The 26504-nt window shown below is 40.8% G+C and overlaps 1 protein-coding gene across 1 annotated transcript in view; it reads left to right on the top strand.

Moving 5' to 3' along the window:
* The window catches only part of LOC126365818 (mediator of RNA polymerase II transcription subunit 24), a 133906-nt gene that overhangs the window by 33305 nt on the left and 74097 nt on the right, over window positions 1–26504 (top strand). The window contains exons 7-10 of the mRNA XM_050008414.1: window positions 450–615; window positions 4220–4418; window positions 10142–10280; window positions 11514–11747. Of these exons, the coding sequence (XP_049864371.1) occupies window positions 450–615; window positions 4220–4418; window positions 10142–10280; window positions 11514–11747 (738 nt within the window). The remainder of the gene's footprint in view (window positions 1–449; window positions 616–4219; window positions 4419–10141; window positions 10281–11513; window positions 11748–26504) is intronic.

Genomic DNA, 26504 nt, shown 5'->3' with positions numbered 1-26504 from the left:
ATCATCTCATTTTTGGGTTTATGCAATGAAAACTGAATCTAATCTAATCTGAATGTATGTAATATGTATTTGTGCAGCATATACTTAGCCAGTGCCATGAACTGTTAGTAGAAATAATAACACATATAGTACCAATCTGTATGGAATATTGTTATTAATGTTTACGATGCCCTCCGAGTTACAGTGTATGTTTCTGACATGATAAAAGAAATAAACTATGCAGTTGCTAGTGTTTCATCTCTGAAGGTGTCCCCTACCGACTGGGATGAAATGAATGAATAGTGTATGTGTCAGGCATGACCTGTAAGCCCAAAACTTTTGATGAAAGTAAACAATTAAGTGATAACTTAGGCTGTTCTCCTACAGCTATTGCCCCTATTTTTTTCCTCTGTACTCTGGATGCATTTTATTGCTATATACATAAACACATCAGTAATTTCTCTTTCAAGGCCTACAGTTGTGCACGTTTGTATTCAGAGATTATGCGTGCCTGCTTAATCAGCTTAAATGATGTCCTCGAGACAAGTAGTGAATCTCAATGGGGAGCCTTCACATTTCTCAAGGTTCCTCAAATCCTACTGCAACTTCACCGGCATCATTTAGCTTCAAGATCTGGTATGTATCATTGTTTAAAAAGAAATATTTGTTTCAGTCATTGTGTGTTATACTTTGTAATTAAACCTTGTGCTTACAGATGTGTAATAGAAGTCTGTATACCTTTGTACATTGTGTCTCCTTCTAACATCATAACAAATATAAAATCTTATAACAAAGAATGTTTTAAAAATTCAGTTAACACTGTGTAACCAACTTTGGCAATTTAAATTCACTTAGCAAAAGTATTTGAAAAAGTCTTTGAATGATAAGTTTTCAGAAGTGATGTTCTGGTTTAAGAATGTGATAGCGAGGAGGCCATGGTCAAGTTCTAAAATGACAGGTGTATGATGTACTCAGTCAGGCCATTCATTCAGAAAAGATGGTGTGTGCAACAGAAACTAGTTGTAAACATTAGAAAGCAAGGTTGATGTTAATAACTTGTACTTCTAAGAATTTTTTGATGAAAGATTAGAAGACCTGCTTCTTTTTGCTTCATTCCATTTTAATTTTCAACATCTTTCATTGTCTTTTCTCATCTATTTCTCACCGCCCGCCCCTACTTCCGTTACGTACAATGCACTTAACTTGCTTACTCTTATTAACTCATGCGCAATGTTTTAGTAATAATCTCTGTCTTGCATATTACCTTGTCTTCCACCTGTAAGCTCTCAGGTTTTCAAATCTCATCCAATGCAGTCCCCAACAATAAGTCTTTCCTTCTCATCCTGTATGGTAAGTCTCCCCTGATCAGCGGTTCTGGGTGACTTTCCCAAAATCTACCCCTTTTCCTAGACCTCTCCAGTCCTTCCCCTTCACCCCTTCTTCCTTCCTCTTCAACCCTTCTGACTGAAGAAGGAGTCACTGGCTCCCAAAGCTTACCAATCACAACAGTCTTTTATTTGTGTGTTCTGACACCTCTTAGAGAGTAGAATTTTTTATCTACCCAATTAAATAATTTCATCAATAATTGATTGTTTTCGTTGTTATATATTAAGTAAGGTCTAGTTATTTCAGAATTTACAAGCTGTTTCTGAAAATTTACATTTTCAATTGCATTATTCCCAAAATCCCAGGTATCACTGGCAGTAGAGTATTCAAATTTTCAGGGAGTTGCAGTGTAGATATACTGAGTCCTCTCACCTAAAATAAAAATGTAATCTTAAGTATAATTAAAATTACATGGGAATAGGTACAAAAAATTAACCACATAGATAAAATATTTTATTTCCCAAACCACTGGCTGAAGTGCAATGACTTTATTTCAATGCTCTAAGAAAATAATGTGTAATATGCTGTATAGGTTTCAAGTCCATTGCTAGAGTGGTTTCTGAAATGTAGGGAAGTTGAGTAACAAAATATAACATTTTCAATGTAGGGTGTTACAACTCCCTTTTAAGGTGTTGCTCGACATTATTTTTCTTTTCCCACAGAATTTGTAATTAATAAGTCTGCAGAATATTAATTTTTACATTTTGTGGTCATTCATAGCCATGCTATCTGTGATCGACGATACTGTAGATAGAACCAACAGTGCACTTAGTGCAGAACTAGAACCATTTTACGCAAAGAGTTTTGGTGTTTCCAAAATAAGCTGACCAGTTTTTTCCCCAGTTGCTATTGTGTAGAATGTGGACACTATATATTGACAGGTGGGTGCCACCATAAGCAAACTAGAATTTTGGCTGCCGGAGGTGTGAGGAATGGTGTGAGGAAGGAAGCTCCATCTAGCCTCTGGCAGGGCAACAGATGTCTTGCATCACTGTGAAAGCAGAAATGACTACTTGGTCACCAGTCCCTTCTGGTTTTATGAAGGTCTTAATTAAAGTCTATGGTGGACAGGATTAGTTTTTTCACTTATTTTGAAATAAGAACAGAAAATATCGAGCTAGGGAATAGCCACTGTGCCTTTGCTTGTTGAGGTTGGCAGAGTGTTGTAAATGAAGTTTTTCAGTTCTGACCTTTAGATGGAGTCAAAATTCAAACCATGTGCCACCTAAAACTGCAATGTTAAGTTTCCGCATTATATCAACTTTTGAACTTTAGCTATCAGACAGATGTAAACATTCCTGTGTTCAAAGATTCTAGGTCACATTGCTGAGTATTATGTTGCACTATGCAGCATGTATCTTACACAGACCATTCTGCCATCTTCAGTTGGTGGTGCCACCAGATAATTGAGCGTGCTGCTACATTGTTGCTTTTGTGCACTTTTTATGTTGCAAACACATTCCTACACACATTATCTTAACAAACTGGGCTTTGCCAGATGATGAACAATACTAGTAACAGAAAATTAGTTGCATTTTTTATATTTATTTGCAGAAAATCAAGCTATTTAAAACTTTCTCTGATAAAATAGTTAACCTGGATGCAATTTGCTATGAAACATCTGTTATGTAATTACCTTTGGCCCCTATGACTAGCTAATTAACTGCTGCTCCATGCTGTACTTATTTGTCTAGTACGTTTTCTTTTTCTGCGCAAGAGAGAGAGAGAGAGAGAGAGAGAGAGCGAACATTGGCAGATGTCATGTCTCCTGTTGGCTTACTGTGCTGAAATACGTTGGCAGTTCTGCCATTTTAAATGCTTGCATTTTCAGTATGTAAACTAAATTTCTGTACCCAGGTTTTAACGCACTCAATGTTTACACGCAAAACCATGGGCAGAAGCCACAAAAATGTTCAGAAATGTTTATCTCTAACCAACAAAGCAGAATCACATGTAAATTAGTCTGATGTAACAATTTACTGATACCTTAACGCTACTCATGTGGCCATCATAGCATGCAACAGTGATACACACTAGTGTAAAAAATCCAGTAGTATAAAACAGGTCTCTTCCACTGGAATAGAAACAGCAATTGAATAAATGAATACCCAGCAAATGCACATAATTTGCATAGTAAACCTCTTATTAATGCAAATGTTTTTGCATATGCTCCTCATTACAATATTGGTAAAAACTTGTACAAATATCTGTATAGACTTTCAAATTAATGTTTTCTGTCCATTTTAATATATGCTAAATACTCATGGAATGGCCAGGTGAAACACGTTTGAATAAAATAAAAACTACAACAATTAAATTGCAACATATTGCTATTTACTAATATGTTCACACATGGATAGAAAACTAATTACATTGCAACAGTGAGAAACAAATCCACACCATAAAACTATTGTGTATGTCCTCATATTTTAGCTGTTTTAATATTATGTATCTGACATGCAAGAGGGAAAATCCCTTGACAATTTAGTGTAATGAACATGGAAAACAGATATAAACGGTATCTAAGCTGGCATCTACAATAAACTAGCAGTCACAATTAACGAGCATATTCGCTTGTGTGATATATCTCAGAATATTGTGCTGCATACATTATATGCTATGACTACACAAGTTGTGGAACATACATAGCTTTTATAATGTCATAATTTGTATCCATTTTATAAGTCTATAATTGTATCCACATTAACTATTTTATCACAGAACGTTTTAAATAGCTTGATTTTCTGCAAATAAATATAAAAAGTGCAACTATCACAATATACTTATGACAGTTGATGATGTGTATATGGTTTTGTTTCCTTTAATTAAGAACAATTATTTCTGTTTCTTTTAGGAGAACTGCCAGATACACGAGAAATTGGTGATTATTCCAAAGACATTGTAGACTCAATAGAGCTGCTTCTGCAGTACACACCACTTCTAGATATTATGGATTCAAAGTGTTCTTGTAACTGCCTAGAATTTTTGTTGAAAGAACTGCAAAGTGTTGGGCTTGTTACAGATGCACATGTGCAACATTATAAAACCAAACGGTATGCTTTCAGAATTCAATGACGTATAATAGTGGTAAACAAAAAATTGTAGTTGCAATATTTAACAGATTTTCATGTTTCATTGATTTACTTGTCATGGTTTAAGAACATTTAAAAGATGTAGTTTGGTAATTAGTAAGGTAATGACAGCCATACAACTCACAATTTATAATGTGTGAGTTACTTGACTGCAGTGTGTTATTGGTTTACAATATAATGTTGTTTATGTTAAATCTTTGTTAAAATGCGTAATTCATTCATTAATAATATCATTGAGAACCACCACTCTATAAATAGGTAATTAATATGTAAGAAAGGGCATCATTCACAAATTTGTGTAACTACAACTAATCAGATACAGGAGATGATCAGCGGTGTCCACATAAAGAGCAAGTCTGAAAGGAATAAACACTTCTCTGTTCTTAAGGACACTAGATGAAGGAAATGAATTAAGAATAATAAATAACTGAATACAAATTATTAATCTCACACAAACCTTTGTGTATCATTATACTGTATAGGATGTTAGGCCTCCAGGGATAATGACCAAGACAGTTTTGCCTTTTTGGACTTTGTCGTGCACTTTCTCAGTTGAACATCTGCAGAAGCTGTCCAGGACCAGCATGTTATGTAAATTCATTAATGCACCAGAGCACCGTTGCCAAACATGTCTCCCAGTCAACCACAAGATCATTGTCCACTCAGTCTTACCAGTACGCATTTCCCTGATGTTTTTGGAATGGTTTATATTTTAAATATCATGCAGGATGGTGGCTTTTATCAGCAGTTACATACATCACTGTACACTTTTGCTTCCCATTGCCAGTAGTGCATATGATGCTGGGTTCCCCTTTTGATCTACGTTACTAATTTACATTAATATATAGGATTTAGGAACCTTTGTGGTGCAAATGTATCACATAGTGATAAAATTTCACTGCTTTTACCTCGTAATCACCTGGAAGCCATTGAACGATGATAGTTTTCCTCCAGAAGCTGAATCCGTTTAAAGTGAAAAATCTTGATAGCCAACCTCAGATAGATTTGAAACCAGTGACACCCTAGTTCTTTGGCTAAAGCCAATGCTTTGAGTTGGCATGTTTCACTAGTCAGCACACATCCATATTTTTGCCTCTCATTTACATAATCATAGAGCCATTTTTTGAGGTCAGATGCTTTGCTATCTGGTTGTGAAATCCCTGGCAATAAGTGTCCATTTCGTAAAGCAGCATTTTGTTTTTTGGCAGTGGTGAATACAATCCTTGCTCACATCATACTTTCTGCCCACTGCTTGGTTTCCAATGCTCCCTGCTTCTTCAATGATGTTTACTTTAGCTGTATATGAGTGACAATGAGACCTTGTAACCATAATTAATAAGTTAACAGGTGTTTAATACTTCTAACATACTACTGACATGTCACAGCCTGAGGTTGCAACAACAATATAGTATAACGGGATTTACTTTTGACAGTGGAGCAATACCAACCTTATTGTAATTCATCTGCACACCCCAGTTTTTTGTCCTTAAATTTGGGAAAAATTGTGAGTGGATTTTTCATGTGTATACAGTAATTAAATTGGCATTGGTACTCAAAAATGAAATTTAAATCAATGAGGATAAACTTGCGTGTAAAACCAGCTGTGTCATCAAGAAAGAAGAAAGAAATTGCAAACTTCCAGGCTAATAATTACTCAGTGCTAATGATAAGATCAGGTTAAAGAAAGAAAAGGAATTGAAAATCATGAAACTTGTAAAAGAATGTAACATTTCCTGAGAGTTGCTTATAAGAAATGGTAATAGTTTGATATGAAACAAGTTACACAGTCATGTGTTTCAAAATCGGTTTTTGTTTGCTTTACTTGTTGAAACATAAAGTCTGAAAGTTTGATCTCCTCCTGTCCCCTTATTTTCAGTGTCAGCAGCAATTTTTATAGTGTGAAAATTTCTTTACTTCCAATGTTTTTTTTGCAGTGTGCTTAAGAGTGTTCAGTGCCCTCGGTTGTTGCAGATACTTAACAAAACACTGATTGTGTTGCAGAATAGCTACACAAATCACATACTCATTTAAGTCTTGAGTAGATAAAAACAGCAGTAAATAACAGTTAAGGTGAAATTTTATGGTATGAGTTATGCGTCAGCCAAAATATGTGTCTCATGGCTCACAATGTATTTGACAATACAGTATTAGAATGTAATACAGGCCATTCACATTGGAGAGAAAACTTTCTGTTAGAACAGATTGAATATCAACTGAATTTTCTTTCCCATTTGCCAAGTTTCACAAAACAATAAACAATTTAAATTTCATTTTGATTCAGATCTCCCTATTGTGTAATACTTTTTCCCCCCATGGAGCCAAAAATAACTTAGTAACAACTGGTGGGTGGGGGGGGGGGGGCAATGTTTTCACCACTATTGGGTGTTGAACTCTTCTATTACTGCATAATCAGATTATTTTAGCTCTACCAATTCATATTCAATCAATCCAAACAATGATAGTAACAGCAAAATGAAGTTTAATTGTAAGGATGTTGCTCAAGAGGTTTCCAGTCACCTTTTTCTGTTTTGATCTGCTCTCTGATAGTCAGTCAGGTAACATAATTCACTTTGTGGAATATTTTGACAACATTGTATGCTGCCATCTTCAAGTGATCCTAATAAATGAGTATTTCCTTGATTACCATTCGAATGACTGTGTTCTTTCTGGAACTATTTTGTATAGGCTTTCTAGGCAGAGTCCAGTCCATGCTCAGCCTCTTAGGCCTTGTGGGTGGTTGGGAAGATCAGTGCACCATCCCAATAAAAGCCCCAGCCAGTGATCTGTATGTTACTGTCACTGTGCATTGAATTTGGTTGATGTGTAATGCATGCACTACTGGAATACGAACTCGGGCCTACAGTTAAGGCACAGCAAATATGAACTTTTACACACATGACCAAAGTCTCTGGCTGCTGAGGCCAGACTGTGAGCAGCAGCACATGATGCGAAAGGCAATCGTGTGGTGGGGGTAAGGAGGAGGCTTTGGAGAAGAGGGGGAGGTATACCAGGGTAGGGGTGGGGGACAGTAAAGTGCTGCTTGTGGGAGCGTAAAGGGATGAAAAGGTAGGGCAGCTAGGTGCAGTTGGGGGAGGGAAAGTTAGACAGAGAACATGGTGGGGGGGTTGCAGAAGAAAAGAAGCAAAGTAAGAAGACTGTGGGTGTGTTTGTGGAATAGAAGGCTGTGTTGTGCTGGTATGGGAGCAGGGAAAGGGCTAGATGGGTAAGGACAGTGACCAACGAAGATTGAGGCCAGGCGGGTTACAGGAACGTAGAATATATTGCAGGGAGAGGTCCCACCTATGCAATTCGGAAAAGCTGATGTTAGTGGGAAGGATCCAGATGGCATGGGCTGTGAAGCAGTTATTGAAATGAAGAATGGCCTGGGGGAGGGGGGCAGGGGGGGTTGCTCAGTATCTGGATGGTTCAGCTGGTTCTTGGCTACAGTTCGTCGCTGACTATTCATGCAAACAGACAGCTTGTCATGCCGAGGTAGAATGCAACACTGGTTGCAGCTTAGCTTGTAGATCACATGACTTGGTTCACAGCAACCTAGCCTTTGATAGGATAGGTGATGCTTGCAACCGGACAGGAGTAGGTGGTGGAGGGATGGTGTGTGGGAGAGGTCTTGCATCTAGGTCTATTACTTGGTTATGAGCTATGAGGCAAGAGGTTGAGAGCAGGGGTTGTGTCGGGGTAGATGAGGATATTGTGTAGGTTCGGTGGGTGGTGGAATACCACTGTGAGAGGGGTGGGAAAGATAGTGGGCAGGACATTCCTCATTTCGGGTCACAACGAGAGATAATCAAAACCCTTGTGGAGAATGTGATGCAGTTGCACCAGTTCTGGGTGGTACTGAGTTACGAGGGGAATGCTTCTCTGTGACCAGACTTTGGGAGGTGGTGGGTGACTTGAGAGATAAGGTGCAGCAGACCTGTTTTTGTACAAGACCTGAATGAGACCCTTGGTCTATTCTGAGAGGCTCCGTTCATCACAACAGACGCAATGGCCATGGGTGGCTAGGATGTATGGAAGGGTCTTCATGGTGTGGTGTGGGTGGTGGTGGTCAAGGTGGACATGTTGCTGGTGGTTAGTAGGTTTGATATGGATGGAGGTACTGATGTAGCAATCTTTGAGACTGTGGTCAACATTGAGGATCATGGTCTGTTGGTTTGAGGTGTTCAGGTTCTGGAGGAGTGTGGATTCTGTGTCCTCACCCCCGATCCAGATCATGAAGAAGTCATGCATGAATAAAATTGAGTGAAGGGTTTGGAACTCTGGGTGTTCAGGGAGGACTCTTCTATATGGCCCATGAATAGCTTGGCATAGGATGAAGCGATGCAGGTTGCCATAGCCATAAATTGGATTTATTTTTAGGTGATGCCTTCAAAGAAGAAGTAATTGTGGGTGAGGATATAGTTGGTCATGGTGATTAGGAAGGAGGTTGTAGGTTTGGAATCTGTTGGGCATTGGGAAAGGAAGTGTTCAATAGCAGTAAGGCAATGGGCATTAGCGACATTAGTGTTAAGGGAGGTGGTATCAATAGGGGCGAGCGGGGCACTATTTGGCAAAGGAACAGGAACTTTGGAGAGTCAGTGGAGGGAATTGGTTGATATCTCTTATTGGGAGTGTAGGTTGCAGTTAATAGGCTGAAGGTGTTGGTCTGTGAGGGCAGAGATTCTGTCAGTGATGACACAATTTTGTTGTGCCTGTCTGCAACTCGTCATTTTAGCCTTTGTATTCCTTACGTAACGAATACCATTGCAATATGTTTTCACATTTTTCTTTGTCTCCTATAACTTTTAGAGTGGGGTTCTTTGACCTCAGGGTAGATAGAATCAGGTAGTTGTTATAGGAACTGCTCACAAAAACTCCGTTTAAGGTGTTATTCCATACCCTTGTCGCTTAATTGAAAACTGTACTGTCCAACATATGTAGGATGTCATCAACCTGCATTAGGTGGTCTTTGTTCCTCCTGTCCTCAGAGTGGGTGGGCCCCTCTCATATTAGGGACTCAATGATCCCTCCTTTATAACTTTCCTCAACCTATCCTCCTTTTATTCCAGAGGAAGGAAATAGTACTTCCAAAAGATTGGATAGTTTATTGTACTTTTTGTGTGGTTACCATCTGCTGAATATTATTTATTGGCCTGCCATGTTGTCTCATAATTTTATAGTGTTATAATGAATGTTCCTTCTGATACCACCGTAAACATGCACATATAAATCCATAAGTGTAGTCTTTTGATAAGCACTGTCAAATTGTGCTACCTCATCTTTGTCTGAGCAATATTTACAGAAACTGTGGCCAGTAATTTTTTCACAAATTAAGTGTTCAGTGGGATTTGTATTTGTTACCAGGGTATGAATTTGTAATCTATAGTAGCATGTTTGTCATTACTGTACATAATATTTACTATCTGAGACTTAAATTGATATGACTGTTTAAAACACTGGAAACATCTTAAAATCCTAACAAATAAACTTTCTTCATCATTCTCCACCTCTTTAACAGTTTTGATAGTATAGTGTATGCCTGACTTTTCTTCTTTGTTTAGCTGTATCAAGTAGTTGTGTTCTATGGAATTGTAATGAAATTAGTTTTGCCAATAATGCTTTCTCCATTTGCACAAAACTGATTGACATTCATGTTCTTAAATTTGATTTTTTCCCTGTTTCTTAAGGGAAGGCATGATCGTTGCAGTACTGAAACCTGACCAAGCAGCACAACAGACACCCTGTATACCAAAAATTATAACGAGAGCAGAGTCAACTCTCTCTGGAATTCTCAAGACCTTGGATACTGATTATGTTAAAATACAGGTAGTATTTAAAGTTGGCTTGTTGTGTATAAGACATATAAGTCTCTTTTGAGATTTGAGTACTGGTGGTGCTTATAATTCAAGACTATAAGTAAGACTTCAATAGAAATGATGAAAGTGATGATAATGAACATAGAGGACCTCAAGCAGTTAATCAGAGGACCAACTCATGAAGGTGAATCCTTTACTTTTTGGTGACAGACAGACTCACATGTCTTGGGTCAGTTAGCATAGAAAAGGGAATTGGTGATCATAAGGCTTTGCAGCATCACTGAATGTGGTTGTAATTAAGAAGACTAAGCTCTCAGGAGACCTTATCTTATTGTAGCACTTTCTGTGCAGATAAGAGGGTTTGCATGTTTCAGTTAAGTGGAGGGCTATACCAGTGGCAGCATAGCTGCTGGCAGACTCTCTTAGCCAGCCGGGCCTCTGCAGAAGGACCAGACAAAGAGTGTCTCACAACTATTTACTTGGACAAAGCTAATATAATGTTTTTCGGCATTTTATAGGAATTATAGATTTGATTCTCACCTTTTTCTCTCATGTGGTTTAATAGTTGAATAAAGCAGTGCTGAACCATTTGTGTTCTAGTGTCAGATTATTCATTTAATAATGTTGTCTGCCTTGTTCAGTCTAAGCTTTTGCTTTAAGGATTTCACCATCAATGAGACATTAAATCCTAATTTTCCATCTTTTATTGAGTGTTTTGGTGTGAGGAACATTTTGTTTCTGGTATTTTATTATCAAATGACTTCATAGTCAAGCAGTAATATTTCTGAACTTCCTTAGCACATGGCATGTACATTGCAACACATTACAAACATAAATTTATCAGTTTAATAAGTAATGTCTCGGTACACTAGTTGGCCAAAACTTCATCTTAATGATTTCAAAAAGTGGACAGTTAAATAGAACAGTGCCACTACAAAGCAATACAGGATGTTGATTTAATTCTTTAGTGACTATTGAGGTCACAACAGTTAATACTTTGAACACTTGCTCTAATAATGTTTATTAATTAATTTTCTGTGTGTCATATATTGTGACCCAAACGACATCTCCACATTTGTTCGTGGAATGTGTATTTATTTTTTCATAATGGAAAAATGTTCTCACTTTTCATATTGACTCCTATAGTAACTGTAAATAGTAGAGGCATGATAGTTTATTTATAAACCATCATTATTTGGTTTTCAAACTGCAGTTAAACCTTACTTTGAAAAACCTCTTTCAGGAAGCTGTTGTGAGCATACTGTGTCAGGTGTTAACTGGAAAAAGTTTTGAACTGATACTCTCTGTGGCAACAGTACAGGGGAAGCTGCGTACTTTTGTGTCCAAATTGATTAAGTTTAATGAATGCAGCAAACAGATAGGTGGTGAAGGAGGGAAGGCTTCACAGACTCGTGCAGTTTTATTTGATGTCACATTCCTTATGCTATGTTTCATAGTGCATACATATGGTTCAGAGGTAAGTACAGTTGGTTTTTATATGTATGAGATTTATTTTTTGTAACATATTAATTGTAAGTCAGTAATGATGTGCACCTGGGTGTTCTTCCAAATTGTTGTTTCCATTGTATGCACAGTATTTCAAAAATCGGCACAGCCATCTTCTTTAGGTGCTACAAGTTTTGCTGTTACATGTACTCACTGCCTGGACTCTATCTAGTCCAGGTAGTGAGGATATAATAACAGCAAAATTCCCAGAATCTGAAGAAGACGAGTGGGTTGATCATCGAAATATTGTGCAACACCTGGAAAAATATGATTGATCAATCACACAGAGAAAACCACATTTATCAGAATCTGGTAAGAGCTTAGCTCTCTTGAAAACAGTCAGTAATGCAAAATCCATATAAATGAAAAATTGATATGATTATGCAAAATTGTGGACAGAAACTAAAAAAAAGAATAATTCTTGAAGCATGTTTAAGTAACATACATGCAGTACTGTAAGTATTCTACAAGGACAACCCCATCTTGTCAAACACAGTGCCTGAGTGTCAATTTTTATGATAAAATCTGTCTTCACAAGGTATTGTTCATCCAGTAACACATTTAATCTGTGTCATGTTTATTCCATTTTATTTACAGTAGTAGCTGATGGAAACAGCAATGACAGATATTTTGTTTTCCTTCTGAGTCATACACTATTCCTGTATGACTAAGAGTTACCTCTAATATTAGAAGCTGTGTAAGTGTGTCGGGATAAGGGCTGTGGGGGTAGATTGCAGTGAACTGTTGGAGATTCTTGGAACAAATATCTAACACGAAAGAATCAGTGTATTGCCAGTAGGATGAGTAAATAAACCCAGTCATAAGAAAGAAGATATGTTGTTAAATAAACCCAGTCATAGGAAAGAAGATATGTTGTACAGTTTCTAAGTTATGATGTTCAACTATTTTTTTACATGCCTGCATAAATAAGAAGTTGGATGTTGTAACTCAGCTTTCGAACTTGCATTTTTCTCCTAATAACACGGTCACATGCATCTAGATTGAGGTACCCCCCACCTCCTCCCAAATTGTTTACAAAACAGGCGTATTCCCTTCAGAATAATCTCCATTACAACTAATACATTTGTCCCAGCTGTGCTCCTACTGTTCAGTTCATTTTCAGAAGTGGCTGACAGCTCCTCCCTCATGTGTTTCTTGACTACTTCAATTTTATCAAATCAGTGTCCTTTCATGGCCCTTTTCATGTGTGGAAATAAGAAAAAGTTGCATGGAGCCACATCAGACGAGTAAGGTGTGTGGGGCAGTGGAACCATGCCTCGGCATACGTCAACTTGAAGTTCCTTTTGATTGTTAGTCAGAACACAAGAAACGAACTTGGCAGCAACCCTTTTCATTCCAGACTCTTCCATTAAATTTCACTGAACTGAGATACAGGATAACCCATTAATCTCTGACAGCTGATCAATTGTCTGCCAATGGTGTGTGAGCACAAACTCTCAAATTTATCCAATATTTTTGTCGATTGGAGCAGTTGATGAATGTCCAGAGCGTGGTTTGTTATCAGTCAATATGTTGTCTCTTTTAGATCGACGAACCCGCTTAAACACTTGAGTTTTTCCCCGTAGCACCATCTTGGAAATCTCTTTTCAACATTAAAACATTTTCAGTGTAGTAAACAAAATTTCACAGCTACTTGTTGTCCAGTTAAACTTACCATAATAAAAAACAGAACAAGAACAAACATTGCTAGCAAAAACAACTACTGCAGATGAACAGAACAAGCCAGGTCAACAACACAGACAGCACTGAACTGACAATGAGATGCGCTATACACACCTAGCAGCAGAAATACCTACTACACGAGCTCCGCCCACAGCAATGTTATTCCACCTTTTTATTGGTTACCCCCTTGTATATTCTAGTGTTAACCTTCCTGTTTATGTGCTTGGTTAATGCCCAGCTCTTCACCTATATGGTGAATTCACCTATAATAAGTAACCAAATTTACTTAAATGGAGTAAAACACGGTCACCAGCCTAATTAGGCATAGTAATGTGAACATTACTTTTAAAGAATCTGTATTGAATTTTGATAAAGGAAAGCTACCATTACTTCTTTCCCAGAAAAGTGCAGTGAAACTCTGATATAATCAGGTAAGTGATACAGTGAATACCAGCAGTTATAAATAGTATGTGCAAACTCTCACAGGAACGATTGCCCCTGTATCTCTTCTCAACAGTAATACTTTGTCATATACAAGTTATCTCATCATCAAATGTTGTGAAAGACACTACTAAACCAAAATTGGACATGGACATAGTCCTGTTTCAATAGTTACGTTTCATATAGTGCGAAGATAATTGTAAGTCACTTGCAATAGGATTTTTACACCCTCTATGAAGAAATCTTGTTTCTATTTTTATGAATAAAAGCAATTACAGTAACTTTATCTTTCATGGGCAAAGACTTAGGTGGGGGTCCTTAAACAGTTATTCCAATTTTTAGTACACAAAACTCTAGAATTACTTCATAATGCAATTAATAAATTCATTGTTCAAGAATGTTTCTTCATATTAAGCAACACTAAAGTGGGGATTCTCAACTGACCACTGCACTAAAGCAAACTAAACACACTTTTGCCGGTGTTCTTTTATACAGGTTCTTAATAATCACTTTAAATGCATTTTACTCTAGCTAACGTCAAAATAACGTGCTTCCTTTTGTCATTAGCACAACTTACTGACAGAATTAAATGCAGTTAATCTTTGAAGCACAAATACTTTTAATTCAAACAAATCAAACATTATGGAGGTTTTCATAAATGCCATACTAACTACCTCCTTTGATTTCAATGAAACCCACTGTATTTCTATATATCTTGTTGCATTCAGAATTAAGCAACACCAACAATCACTTATTTTCAATCGTTTTTCACATACAGGATACTCCGATGTTAGTAATGATGTGGAATGGATACTAAGGGGTATGATGAGAGGAACCAATTCAAGGGTCGGACACACAGTGTAACATATTTGCCTTATTATTGCAAATCAAACAACACTTAAATGCACTGGTTTATACTTTGACATAAATCTGACCTCTTAAATTTTGCTGAAGTGATGGCGCAATATTGGTGGCGAGTACATGGCCACCTGGTCTTTCTTCTGGATGTGACTTGCTCTATTATTTTCTTCTTAGTGACAAAATTACCAACTTTAGAGCCTTTTCCAATAATAGAGCACCATTTTAGAGCCATACTCACATCCGAGACCTTTCCATATTAATCCAGGTACTGGATGCCTCACTTGGCAGTTTTGCTCAGACCTGACTATCCAGTAGCTAGCTGCCGACTGACTGGGCTCTCTCACTTGGCACCCAGACTGAGCGTCACATCCACTTTTAGCCTGCGCCAGCCACTTTTTGGCGCATGCCAACTCACTTACGTTGCTAATGGGAAAATACTGTTGCTTTTAATTTTACACAATGCAAGTCCCTCGATATGAACCAGCTTGTACATAGTTGTAAACAAATATCTTTTAGAATATCTTAATATTTAAATATAATAGAGGGAAACATACCACGTGGGAAAAATATATCTAAAAACAAAGATGATGTGACTTACCAAACGAAAGCGCTGGTAGGTTGATAGATGCACAAACAAACACAAACATACACACAAAGTTCAAGCTTTCGCAACCAACGGTTGCTTCATCAGGAAAGAGGGAAGGAGTGGGAAAGACGAAAGGATGTGGGTTTTAAGGGAGAGGGTAATGAGTCATTCCAATCCTGGGAGCGGAAAGACTTACCTTAGGGGGAAAAAAGGACAGGTATACACTCGCACACACACATATATCCATCTGCACATACACAGACACAAGCAGACATTTGTAAAGGCAAAGAGTTTGGGCAGAGATGTCAGTCGAGGCGGAAGTACAGAGGCAAAGATGTTGTTGAATGACAGGTGAGGTATGAGTGGCGGCAACTTGAAATTAGTGGGGGTTGAGGCCTGGCGGGTAACGAGAAGAGAGGATATACTGAAGGGCAAGTTCCCATCTTCGGAGTTCTGACAGGTTGGCGTTAGTGGGAAGTATCCAGATAACCCGGACGGTGTAACACTGCCAAGATGTGCTGTCCGTGCACCGAGGCATGTTTAGCCACAGGGTTATCCTCATTACCAACAAACACTGTCTGCCTGTGTCCATTCATGCGAATGGACAGTTTGTTGCTGGTCATTCCCACATAGAAAGCTTCACAGTGTAGGCAGGTCAGTTGAAAAATCACGTGGGTGCTTTCACATGTGGCTCTGCCTTTGATCGTGTACACCTTCCGGGTTACAGGACTGGAGTAGGTGGTGGTGGGAGGGTGCATGGGACAGGTTTTACCCTGGGGACGGTTACAAGGGTAGGAGCCAGAGGGTAGGGAAGGTGGTTTGGGGATTTCATAGGGATGAACTAAGAGGTTACGAAGGTTAGGTGGACGGCGGAAAGACACTCGTGGTGGAGTGGGGAGGATTTCATGAAGGGATTGATCTCATTTCAGGGCAGGATTTGAGGAAGTCGTATCCCTGCTGGAGAGCCACACTCAGAGTCTGATCCAGTCCCGGAAAGTATCCTGTTACAAGTGGTGCACTTTTGGGGTTCTTCTGTGGGAGGGTCTGGGTTTGAGGGGATGAAGAAGTGGCCCTGGTTATTTACTTCTGTACCAGGTCAGGAGGGTAGTTGTAGGATGCGAATGGACACCAACAATCTGAAACAGCTTTCGCATCCCACAACTACCCTCCTGACCTGGTATTGAATTTAATTGATGAAAGAAGAAAATATAAAAATGCAGTAAATGAAGCAGGCAAAAAGGAATACAAACGTCTCAAAAATGAGATCGACAGGAAGTGCAAAATGGCTAAGCAGGGATGGCTAGAGGACAAATGTAAGGATGTAGAAGCTTATCTCACTAGGGGTAAGATAGATACTGCCTACAGGAATATTACAGAGACCTTTGGAGAGAAGAGAACCACATGTATGAATATCAAGAGCTCAGATGGCAACCCAGTTCTAAGCAAAGAAGGGAAGGCAGAAAGGTGGAAGGAGTATATAGAAGGTTTATACAAGGGTGATGTACTTGAGGACAATATTATGGAAATATAAGAGGATGTTGATGAAGACAAAGATAAGATACTGCGTGAAGAGTTTGATGGAGCACTGAAAGACCTGAGTCTAAACAAGGCCCCCAGAGTAGACAACATTCCATTAGAACTACTGATGGCCTTGGGAGAGCCAGTCATGACAAAACTCTACGAGCTGGTGAGCAAGATGTGTGAGACAGGCGAAATACCCTCAGACTTCAAGAAGAATATAATAATTGCAATCCCAAAGAAAGCAAGTGTTGACAGATGTGAAAATTACCGAACTATCAGTTTGATAAGACACAGCTGCGAAATACTAATGCGAATTCTTTACAGACGAATGGAAAAACTGGTAGATGCGGATCTCGGGGAGGATCAGTTTGGATTCCGTAGAAATGTTGGAACACGTGAGGCAATACTGACCTTAAGACTTATCTTAGAAGAAAGATTAAGAAAAGGCAAACCTACATTTCTAGCATTTGTAGACTTAGAGAAAGCTTTTGACAATGTTGACTGGAATACTCTCTTTCAAATTCTGTAGGTGGCAGGGGTAAAATACAGGGAGCGAAAGGCTATTTACAATTTGTACAGAAACTAGATGGCAGTCATAAGAGTCGAGGGGCATGAAAGGGAAGCAGTGGTTGGGAAGGGAGTGAGACAGGGTTGTAGTCTCTCCCCGATGTTATTCAATCTGTATATTGAGCAAGCAGTAAAGGAAACAAAAGAAAAATTTGGAGCAGGTATCAAAATTCATGGAGAAGAAGTAAAAACTTTGAGGTTTGCCGATGACATTGTAATTCTGTCAGAGATGGCAAAGGACTTGGAAGAGCTGTTGAACGGAATGGACAGTGTCTTGAAAGGAGGATATAAGATGAACATCAACATGAGCAAAACGAGGATAATGGAATGTAGTCAAATTAAATAGGGTGATGCTGAGGGAATTAGATTAGGAAATGAGACACTTAAAGTAGTAAAGGAGTTTTGCTATTTAGGAAGTAAAATAACTGATGATTGTCGAAGTAGAGAGGATATAAAATGTAGACTGGCAATGGCAAGGAAAGCATTTCTGAAGAAGAGAAATTTGTTAGCATCGAATATAGATTTATGTATCAGGAAGTCATTTCTGAAAGTATTTGTTTGGAGTGTAGCCATGTATGAAAGTGAAACATGGACGATAACTAGTTTGGACAAGAAGAGAATAGAAGCTTTCGAAATGTGGTGCTACAGAAGAATGCCGAAGATAAGATGGATAGATCACGTAACTAATGAGGACGTATTGAATAGGATTGAGGAGAAGAGAAGTTTGTGGCACAACTTGACTAGAAGAAGGGTTCGGTTGGTAGGACATGTTTTGAGGCATCAAGGGATCACAAATTTAGCATTGGAGGGTAAAAATCGTAGAGGGAGACCAAGAGATGAATACACTAAACAGATTCAGAAGGATGTAGGTTGCAGTAGGTACTGGGAGATGAAGAAGCTTGCACAGGATAGAGTAGCATGGAGAGCTGCATCTAACCAGTCTCAGGACTGAAGACAACAACAACATTAATTATGGTGTTACAAGTGGTTGTAACATCTCAGACCGTTTTTTGTATTCCATCTGGGATTATCGTTTATTGTTTTAATCTGTGTATTGCACTAGAAAGGAAAGATAAAATCAGAGTATTAATATAATTGCTTTCATTTCTTAATTGCCATTCCCCGTAAAATCATCAAGCACATACAACAGAGTAAATTCCTGCATTTCGGTTTCTTACCTCTGATGTGCTTTATTCCTTTAAGTCTTCTCCCTCTCTCCATCTTGATTGTGAACAGATACAAAATAGAGCTTTGATTTACAACATATTTATAAGAGAATAAATTGTCAATGCAATATCATATAACTGGCACAACTTATAAACACAGACAACAGTCTCGTGTAAAGTGGAATATTACAACTGTTTTCCAAAAAGTGTTTTTTAACATACAAGGAATTACTGATGCAGCACTTCCCACTTCATTCCTCTCATGCAACACAAACCTGCATTTATATTATTTGTGTATCTTTTGCTGATATTTTTTATTTAACTGGATAGGTATAAATTCTACTCACCAAGTGGTGGCAGAACACACACACACACACACACACACACACAAAACTGTTGTGATTGGCAAGGTTTCAGAGACAGTGGCTCCGTCTTCAGGCAGAAGGCTTGAAAGGGAAGGTAGGAGGGTGAAGGAAAAGGACAGGAGAGTTCTAGGAAAAGTGGTAGATTTTGGGAAAATCACCCAGAACCACTGGTCAGGACAGACTTACCGTACGGGATGAGAAGGAAAGGCTTCTTTCCTGGAGCAAGTGGCTCCAAGAGCTTGCCAATCACAACAGTCTTTTATGTGTGTGTGTTCTGCCACCACTTGATGAGTAGACTTTTTACTTAACCAATTAAATAATTTCATCAACAATTGATTGTTTTTGTTGTTATTTTATCTGATATTTGTTTGATATGTTTTGATTATTTTTTAAAGTAGACTTATGTCTCACCATCTTTAGCAAGAGAGTTGATGATGAAGTCATGACCACACTCTGATACATTTGCTACCTTTGTTCAGTAAACAATGATTTACATGATCTCTCAGATTTTCTGTGTGTGGTTGATTAATTATGTAATTTTGGATGTTATACAAATTTGTTGTTTCAATTTTATGCACAATACTTCGGTGACTGACCAACCTGCCTTCTTCAGGTGGAGCAAGTTTTGCTGTCATGAGTACACTATGCTTGGACTCCAACCAGTCCAGGCAGTGAGTATACATAACAGTGAATCTTGCAGTACCTGAAAAAGATGGCTGAGTTTGTCATCAAAGCACATTCTGTCCAATGCAGCTTTTTCTAGCCCTGATGGTGTGATGTAATCTGTTGTACCTCCACTAAGCATGCTGCAGCTTCACTTCCATCAGAAGTAGCAAAAGAGGCCTGTTGTGACACCTGTGGAATAGTTACCAAGAAGCCAATGCTTAGACTGAACATCTTCAGGAAATCTGTGGGAGGAGAGCGCAGTTGTGATTCCACTAGTCAACAAGGGCAACACTCAGTCCTAGTAACACACGTGGACTAGAGTAATGATATTTTTTATGTTTAGAATGACATTGCCTACTACCAGAAAGATGACAGTGCTCTGAGTAAAATCAAGAGCAAGATAATGACTCCTCTCAGTAAGTCAGGATTTCCACATAATTATGTTAAGAGTCAGGGAACATGAGCAGCTGTGCCACCATGATTGTATGACCTTCCTAAGGTACACAAGGCAGGCATTCCTCTAAGAGCTGTCATTAGTTGTATTGGCACAACTACACACTACTGTCTGGCAAAATATCTGAAATGGATTTTCAGCGAATATGTGGGAAAGTGCAAACACAACATTTGTAACTATGCTCACTTTGTACACCACCTCAGTCCACTGTGACTCCAGGGTACAGATATTATGGATAGTTTGAGTGCTGTCTCCCTCTTTATGAGAGACCCACTTTCTTAATCCTTGGAACCATCAGTAACTGTAAACAAGTTTGACTATTGTTTCATGGAACTTTCTAAGCATGTTGTCACCTCAGCTTGTTTCTTGTTTGACAGAAAAATTATGAACAAATAAATGACATGATGGTAGTCTGTCATCACTTATTGTGGCAAACCTGTGTATGGAACACTTTGAAGCAAGGACAGTAGAATCCGCCAAGTTCAAACCAACATGTTTTTATTGATACATGAATGACAGGTTTGTGATGTGGCCATGTGGAACAAAACCATAATAAACAGTTTTAAGAGTTTCTTGAACATTTAAGCTCCATCTATCCTAATATAAAATTTGTGATGAAACCTGAAAAAGAGGACCAGCTACCATTCTTCAGTGTGTTAACTGTGGAAAGACCAGACAGATCCCTGGATGCCAGTGTATAGAAATCCATGTCCTCTGACCTCTACCTCTACGCTATCCGTCACAAAGAAATTTTGTGCATGAGCCTCTGGCCAACGAAACTGGTAAACCTGCGTAATATCGTGTTGGGTCCCCACGAGCATGTAGAAATGCCTCAACACGATGTGGGATGGACTTGGCTAATGTCTGAAGTAGTGCTGGAGGGAATTGACACCATGAATCCCACAGGGCCGCCCATAAATCCTAAGAGTACGAGGGACTGGAGATCTCTTCTGAAAAGCACATTGCAAGGCATCCCAGATACGGTCAATAGTGTTCACGTCTAGGGAGTTCCGGCATATTCGGAAGCGGCAGCGACGTCGGCTGCATCAACACGGATGGTAGATCGGCAGCAGCGACAGGACTGGCTTCTCGGGCTGGTGGAGGCGAAGGATGGGGCGGTGGCACCGGCGTGGCCACCACTCGTGGGCGCATCTGGTCGTAATGGCGAACAACCGTGCCACGGATTTCACAAAAGCGGCGGCCGCAAAGAGCCTTGCCCACCGCTGGAATCCATTTAGGGCGAGATCCATACCCTCGTGCCCATATGTCAGCGCCCACCGAATATTTTCCCGCACTAGGGGACACAGCACAAGGCCTGACAGGGTGAAGCAGGTGCCGTAGAGTGCGCGGTTGGCGGCCATGCAAGAGTTCAGCAGGGCTGCGATCACCCAGAGGCGTGAAGCGATAAGAACTCAGAAATTGCAGCAGAGTGCCATCTGTGGAAAAATCACTAAGGAATCTTTTCATATGGCATTTGAAAGTGCGGACAAGGCGCTCGACCTACCCATTCTAGTGCGGATGGAAGGGAGGTGCTGTAACATGATGAATCCCTTGTCCAGTACAAAAACCACGGAAGGCCTGCGAAGAGAACTGAGGGCCATTGTCCGTGACGATCGTGGATGGAAGACCTTCTAGCGCAAAGATTTTGGACAAAGCCAGCGTCGTCGCCACAGTGGTGGGTGACGGACATCTAACAACAAACGGAAACTTCAAGGAGGCGTTAATCAACAGTAGCCAATAAGTACCGAGGAAGGGGCCGGCAAAGTCGGCGTGCACCCGTTCCCATGGCTGAGCTGGATCAGGCCACGGAGAGGGCATTGTACGAGGTGCCGCCAGTTGTTGAGCACACAGGCCACACGCAGCAACCACATGGGCGATGTCCGAATCAATACCGGGCCAATAAACGTGCCTGCGGGCCAGGGACTTAGTCCAAGAAATACCCCAATGGCCTTCGTGCAACAGTTTGAGAACATCCTTGCGAAGAGAGGCTGGCACCACGACCCGTGGAGATGCGTCATCCTTGGCCAGAAGAACAACACCATCACGAACAGACAGACGTAAGCGCAAGGCATGGTAGTTGCGAAGGGGATCCAATGCCCGGCCCTTGGTGCTGTCCGGCCAACCCCGTTGAACAAAACCGATCACCCGACGCAGGACCGGGTCCAGCGCAGTAGCCGACGCGACCTGCGAACCTGTAAGTGGAAAGCCCTCGACTGCACGACGTTCTTCCTCATCAGTGTGGAAACAGAGGAGTTCATCACGATCAAAAACAGGGTCGGGGCCCATCAGCAATCACGACAATGCGTCAGCTTTGGCATGCTGGGCCATGGGGCGATAGTGAATTTCATAATGAAAACGAGACAATGCTTCGTTCCGACCCATCCTCATACCGATGGGCGAGAACAGACCCTAGGCCATACTGTGACGCGTCAGTCGCCAGAACCAAGTGCTGACCCGGACGGAATGTGGCAAGACAAGGCGCCGACTGCAAATGAGCCTTCAGGTGGACAAAAGCCTGCTGACACCCATCAGACCAACAGAAGGGGACGTTTTTGCGTAACAGCTGATGCAGAAGATAAGCTACCGCCGCTGCGGATGGAATGAATTTGTGATAATAAGCAATCTTGCCTAGAAACGCCTGAAGTTCTTTGACCATAGACAGCCTGGGTAGAGCGTTAACGGCCGCAACATGCTGACGTAGAGGACGTATACCCTCACGGGACAAGTGGAGACCAAGATACTCAATGGAGGGTTGGAAGAATTGTGACTTGTCCAGATTGCACCTCAACCCAGCCGAATGCAAAACCCGAAACAGTGAACGCAAATTACGAAGGTGCTCCTCAGTGGAGGCCCCCGTGACAACAATGTCATCCAGATAGTTTATGCAGCCGGGGACGGAAGCCGTGAGCTGTTCCAAAAACCGCTGAAAAATGGTCGGCGCGCTAGCGACGCTAAACGGTAACCGCTGGTACTGATACAACCCACAAGGAGTGTTGATAACGAGGAATTCCTTGAAAGTAGCGTCCAACGGCAACTGATAGCACGCCTCTGATAAGTTTAGTAAAGAACTGGCCCCCAGCGAGCTTGGTAAACAACTCCTCAGGGCGGGGAAGAGGATAAGTGTCAATGAGGCTCTGAGCGTTGACAGTGGCTTTAAAGTCACCACACAATCGCAGACTCCCGTTTGGTTTAGAAACCACCACGATTGGCGATGCCCATTCGCTGGAGGTAACCGGAAGGAGAATCTCTGAAGCTGTTAACCTGTCTAGCTCAGCCTTGACAGGTGCACGCAACGCCACCGGAATAGGGCGTGCCCGGAAAAACTTAGGGCGAGTCGTAGGTTTAAGAGTAATGTGGGCTTCAAAATCCTTGGCACAACCCAGACCAGCAGAGAACACGGACGAAAATTCAGAACACAATCCATCCAGCTGTTGATATGGAATATCCTCAGATACGAGGTGCACATCATGATCAATGGAGAACCCGAACAACTGGAAAGCATCATAACCGAACAGGTTTTCAGTGCCCGCATGATCCACCACATAAAACGTGAGGGGCCGAACAACAGACTTGTAGGCAGTGGAAGCATCAAACTGGCCCATGATAGGAATTTTCTGTTTATTATAAGTCCTCAGATTTCGTGTAACTGGAGACAAAGGAGGGGAGCCCAACGCCAAATACGTGCAAGAATTAATGAGAGTTACTGCAGAGCCAGTGTCCACTTGCATGCAGATGTCTTTATCCAGAACACGAACAGTAACAAACAACTTATTTGTTTGAGAAAGCACACAGTGAACGTCCATGTCCGACACCTCGTCCTCGTCGACAGGAACTTTAGGGGACTGACACACAGAAGCAATGTGGCCTTTTTTCCTACATGAATTACAAGTGGCCCAACGTTTTGGACATGCTGCCCTGTCGTGCTGTACGAAACAACGGGGGCAAGAAGGAAGTGCGGAACGAACCGGCTTCTGTGGTTGCTGGTTTCGCTGCGAGCATTGCGGCCCAACGCAACGTTGCTGACGCGAGTGAACCGCAGCCACATCGTCATTCTCCTGTGAAACAGGCAAATTGCCCGTGTCGAGAGTTGACTGTACAGCGCCTACATCACACCACACGTCTATTTGCGCGCCAGCAGCGTGAGACACTTCAAAGGATTGAGCGATGCTCAGAACTTCCAACAAGACGGGTTTGGCAGTTGTAGGGCACGTTGCTGAACTTCTTTATCAGGAGCAAGCCATAGAATAGCATCCCTAACCATTGAATCAGCATAAGACTCGTGATGTGTGTCCGTGACAAACTGACATTTCCTACTCAGACCGTGTAGTTCCACTGCCCAAGCCCAAGATTGATGAGGCTGTTTACGACACTGGTAGAACGCCACGCGGGGGGCAACGACGTGGGTGTTTTTCGATAATAGTCAGACAATAAGTCACACATTTCTTGGAAGGACAGGGAGGCAGGTTCCCGCAGAGGGGCTAACTGAGATAGCAGCTGATAGACTCGAGGGGAAATCCAAGATAGAAATAACGACTTACACATAGGAGCATCGACAATGCCGAAAGCCAAGAGGTGTTGCCGCAAACGTTTCTCATAATCCTCCCAGTCTTCAGGGGCCTCGTCGTAAGGAGGGAATGGAGGCAGAGAAGAGGAAGACAGACGATGAGTAAGCGACGTCGACAACGCCTGAATCACTGCCGTCAGCTGTGTTTGTTGAGCCTGAATAGTAGCCGTCAGCTGTGTTTGTTGTTCAATGAGTGCTTGCATAAGCTGTTCCATGTCTGCCCTGTCACGAACACGCAAATCCACAACGCAGTGAAAATATCCCGACCTCATCGCCAAAAAGTGTTATAACCTTTAATCACAATAATTGCGTGGATATTCAACACTCTCTCTTAGAAACAATAGCTGATCACATGATTACAACTCAGTCTCTCGTATTCGACTGCCGTGCCGTGACATGCGGCCGGCGCCGTTCGTAGCTAGGTGGCGCTCCCGCGCTCAGCCGATTTGCGGAGCGCCTTTATCGCCGTTTGCGCGTACTGTCGTGGCGGCACTGTTAAATATCGTGGCACTATCACAACATGGCTAGAGTATAATCATGAAATGAAATACGATGAGTCCAGTACCTTGGTGTAAATGCCTAATTCCCAGGACAGTGTAATGAAAAAGTCTACCAAAAGAAAAATTTTAGAAAAACTAATAAATTGAGGTGTAGGTTTCAGTTTAAACAAGGCTGTGGTCCTGTACTCATTAAAATCTCACCAGCCATCACATCTACCATCTACATCTACATCTACATCCATACTCCGCAAGCCACCTGACGGTGTGTGGCGGAGGGTACCCTGAGTACCTCTATCGGTTCTCCCTTCTATTCCAGTCTCGTATTGTACGTGGAAAGAAGGATTGTCGGTATGCTTCTGTGTGGGCTCTAATCTCTCTGATTTTATCCTCATGGTCTCTTCACGAGATATACGTAGGAGGGAGCAATATACTGCTTGACTCTTCGGTGAAGGTATGTTCTCTGAACTTTAACAAAAGCCTGTACCGAGCTACTGAGCGTCTGTCCTGCAGAGTCTTCCACTGGAGTTTATCTATCATCTCCGTAACGCTTTCGCAATTACTAAATGATCCTGTAATGAAGCGCGCTGCTCTCCGTTGGATCTTCTCTATCTCTTCTATCAACCCTACCTGGTGCGGATCCCACACTGCTGAGCAGTATTCAAGCAGTGGGCGAACAAGCGTACTGTAACCTACTTCCTTTGTTGTCGGATTGCATTTCCTTAGGATTCTTCCAATGAATCTCAGTCTGGCATCTGCTTTACCGACGATCATCTTTATATGATCATTCCATTTTAAATCACTCCTAATGAGTACTCCCAGATAATTTATGGAATTAACTGCTTCCAGTTGCTGACCTGCTATTTTGTAGCTAAATGATAAGGGACCTATCTTTCTATGTGGGAAAATGCTGAGAGAATGTGCATTTCATGAAATAATCAGTGCAAGCTTTCAGGAAAAAAGAGCATCAATGGGCAAAATTGGCTTCATGAGTTGAACTTGGCCATTAATAGCGGTGCATTGTTGAAAGTAGTTCACAGTGTAGTTGGGTTCCAGGCAGTGAATACACGTAACAGCACACAACAGTGGCAGAAGAAGGCTACAGGTTCAGTCCTTGAAGCATTATGCATAAAAGGGAAACAACAAGTCAGCTGAACACTGGGAAAGCCACCTTTAATAAGATAGAAACTCAAATAAAACAGCGATAGATATTTGCTACCTGTACGTTATCAGTTTATAGTTTACATTAAGTGTTCTGCTGTTAAGTTGTTCCCGTGAACAGCAGATTTAACAAATATAAATTAATTAAGAATCGAGGATGGATTATAATTATTTAGTGTGGCTCGGTAGTTCAGTA

The sequence above is a fragment of the Schistocerca gregaria genome, chromosome 4 (genome assembly GCF_023897955.1).
Source record: "Schistocerca gregaria isolate iqSchGreg1 chromosome 4, iqSchGreg1.2, whole genome shotgun sequence".
Classification (NCBI taxonomy): Eukaryota; Metazoa; Arthropoda; class Insecta; order Orthoptera; family Acrididae; genus Schistocerca; species Schistocerca gregaria.
The sequence above is the reverse complement of the archived record's forward strand: the minus strand, read 5'-3'. Positions and strand labels throughout refer to the sequence as shown.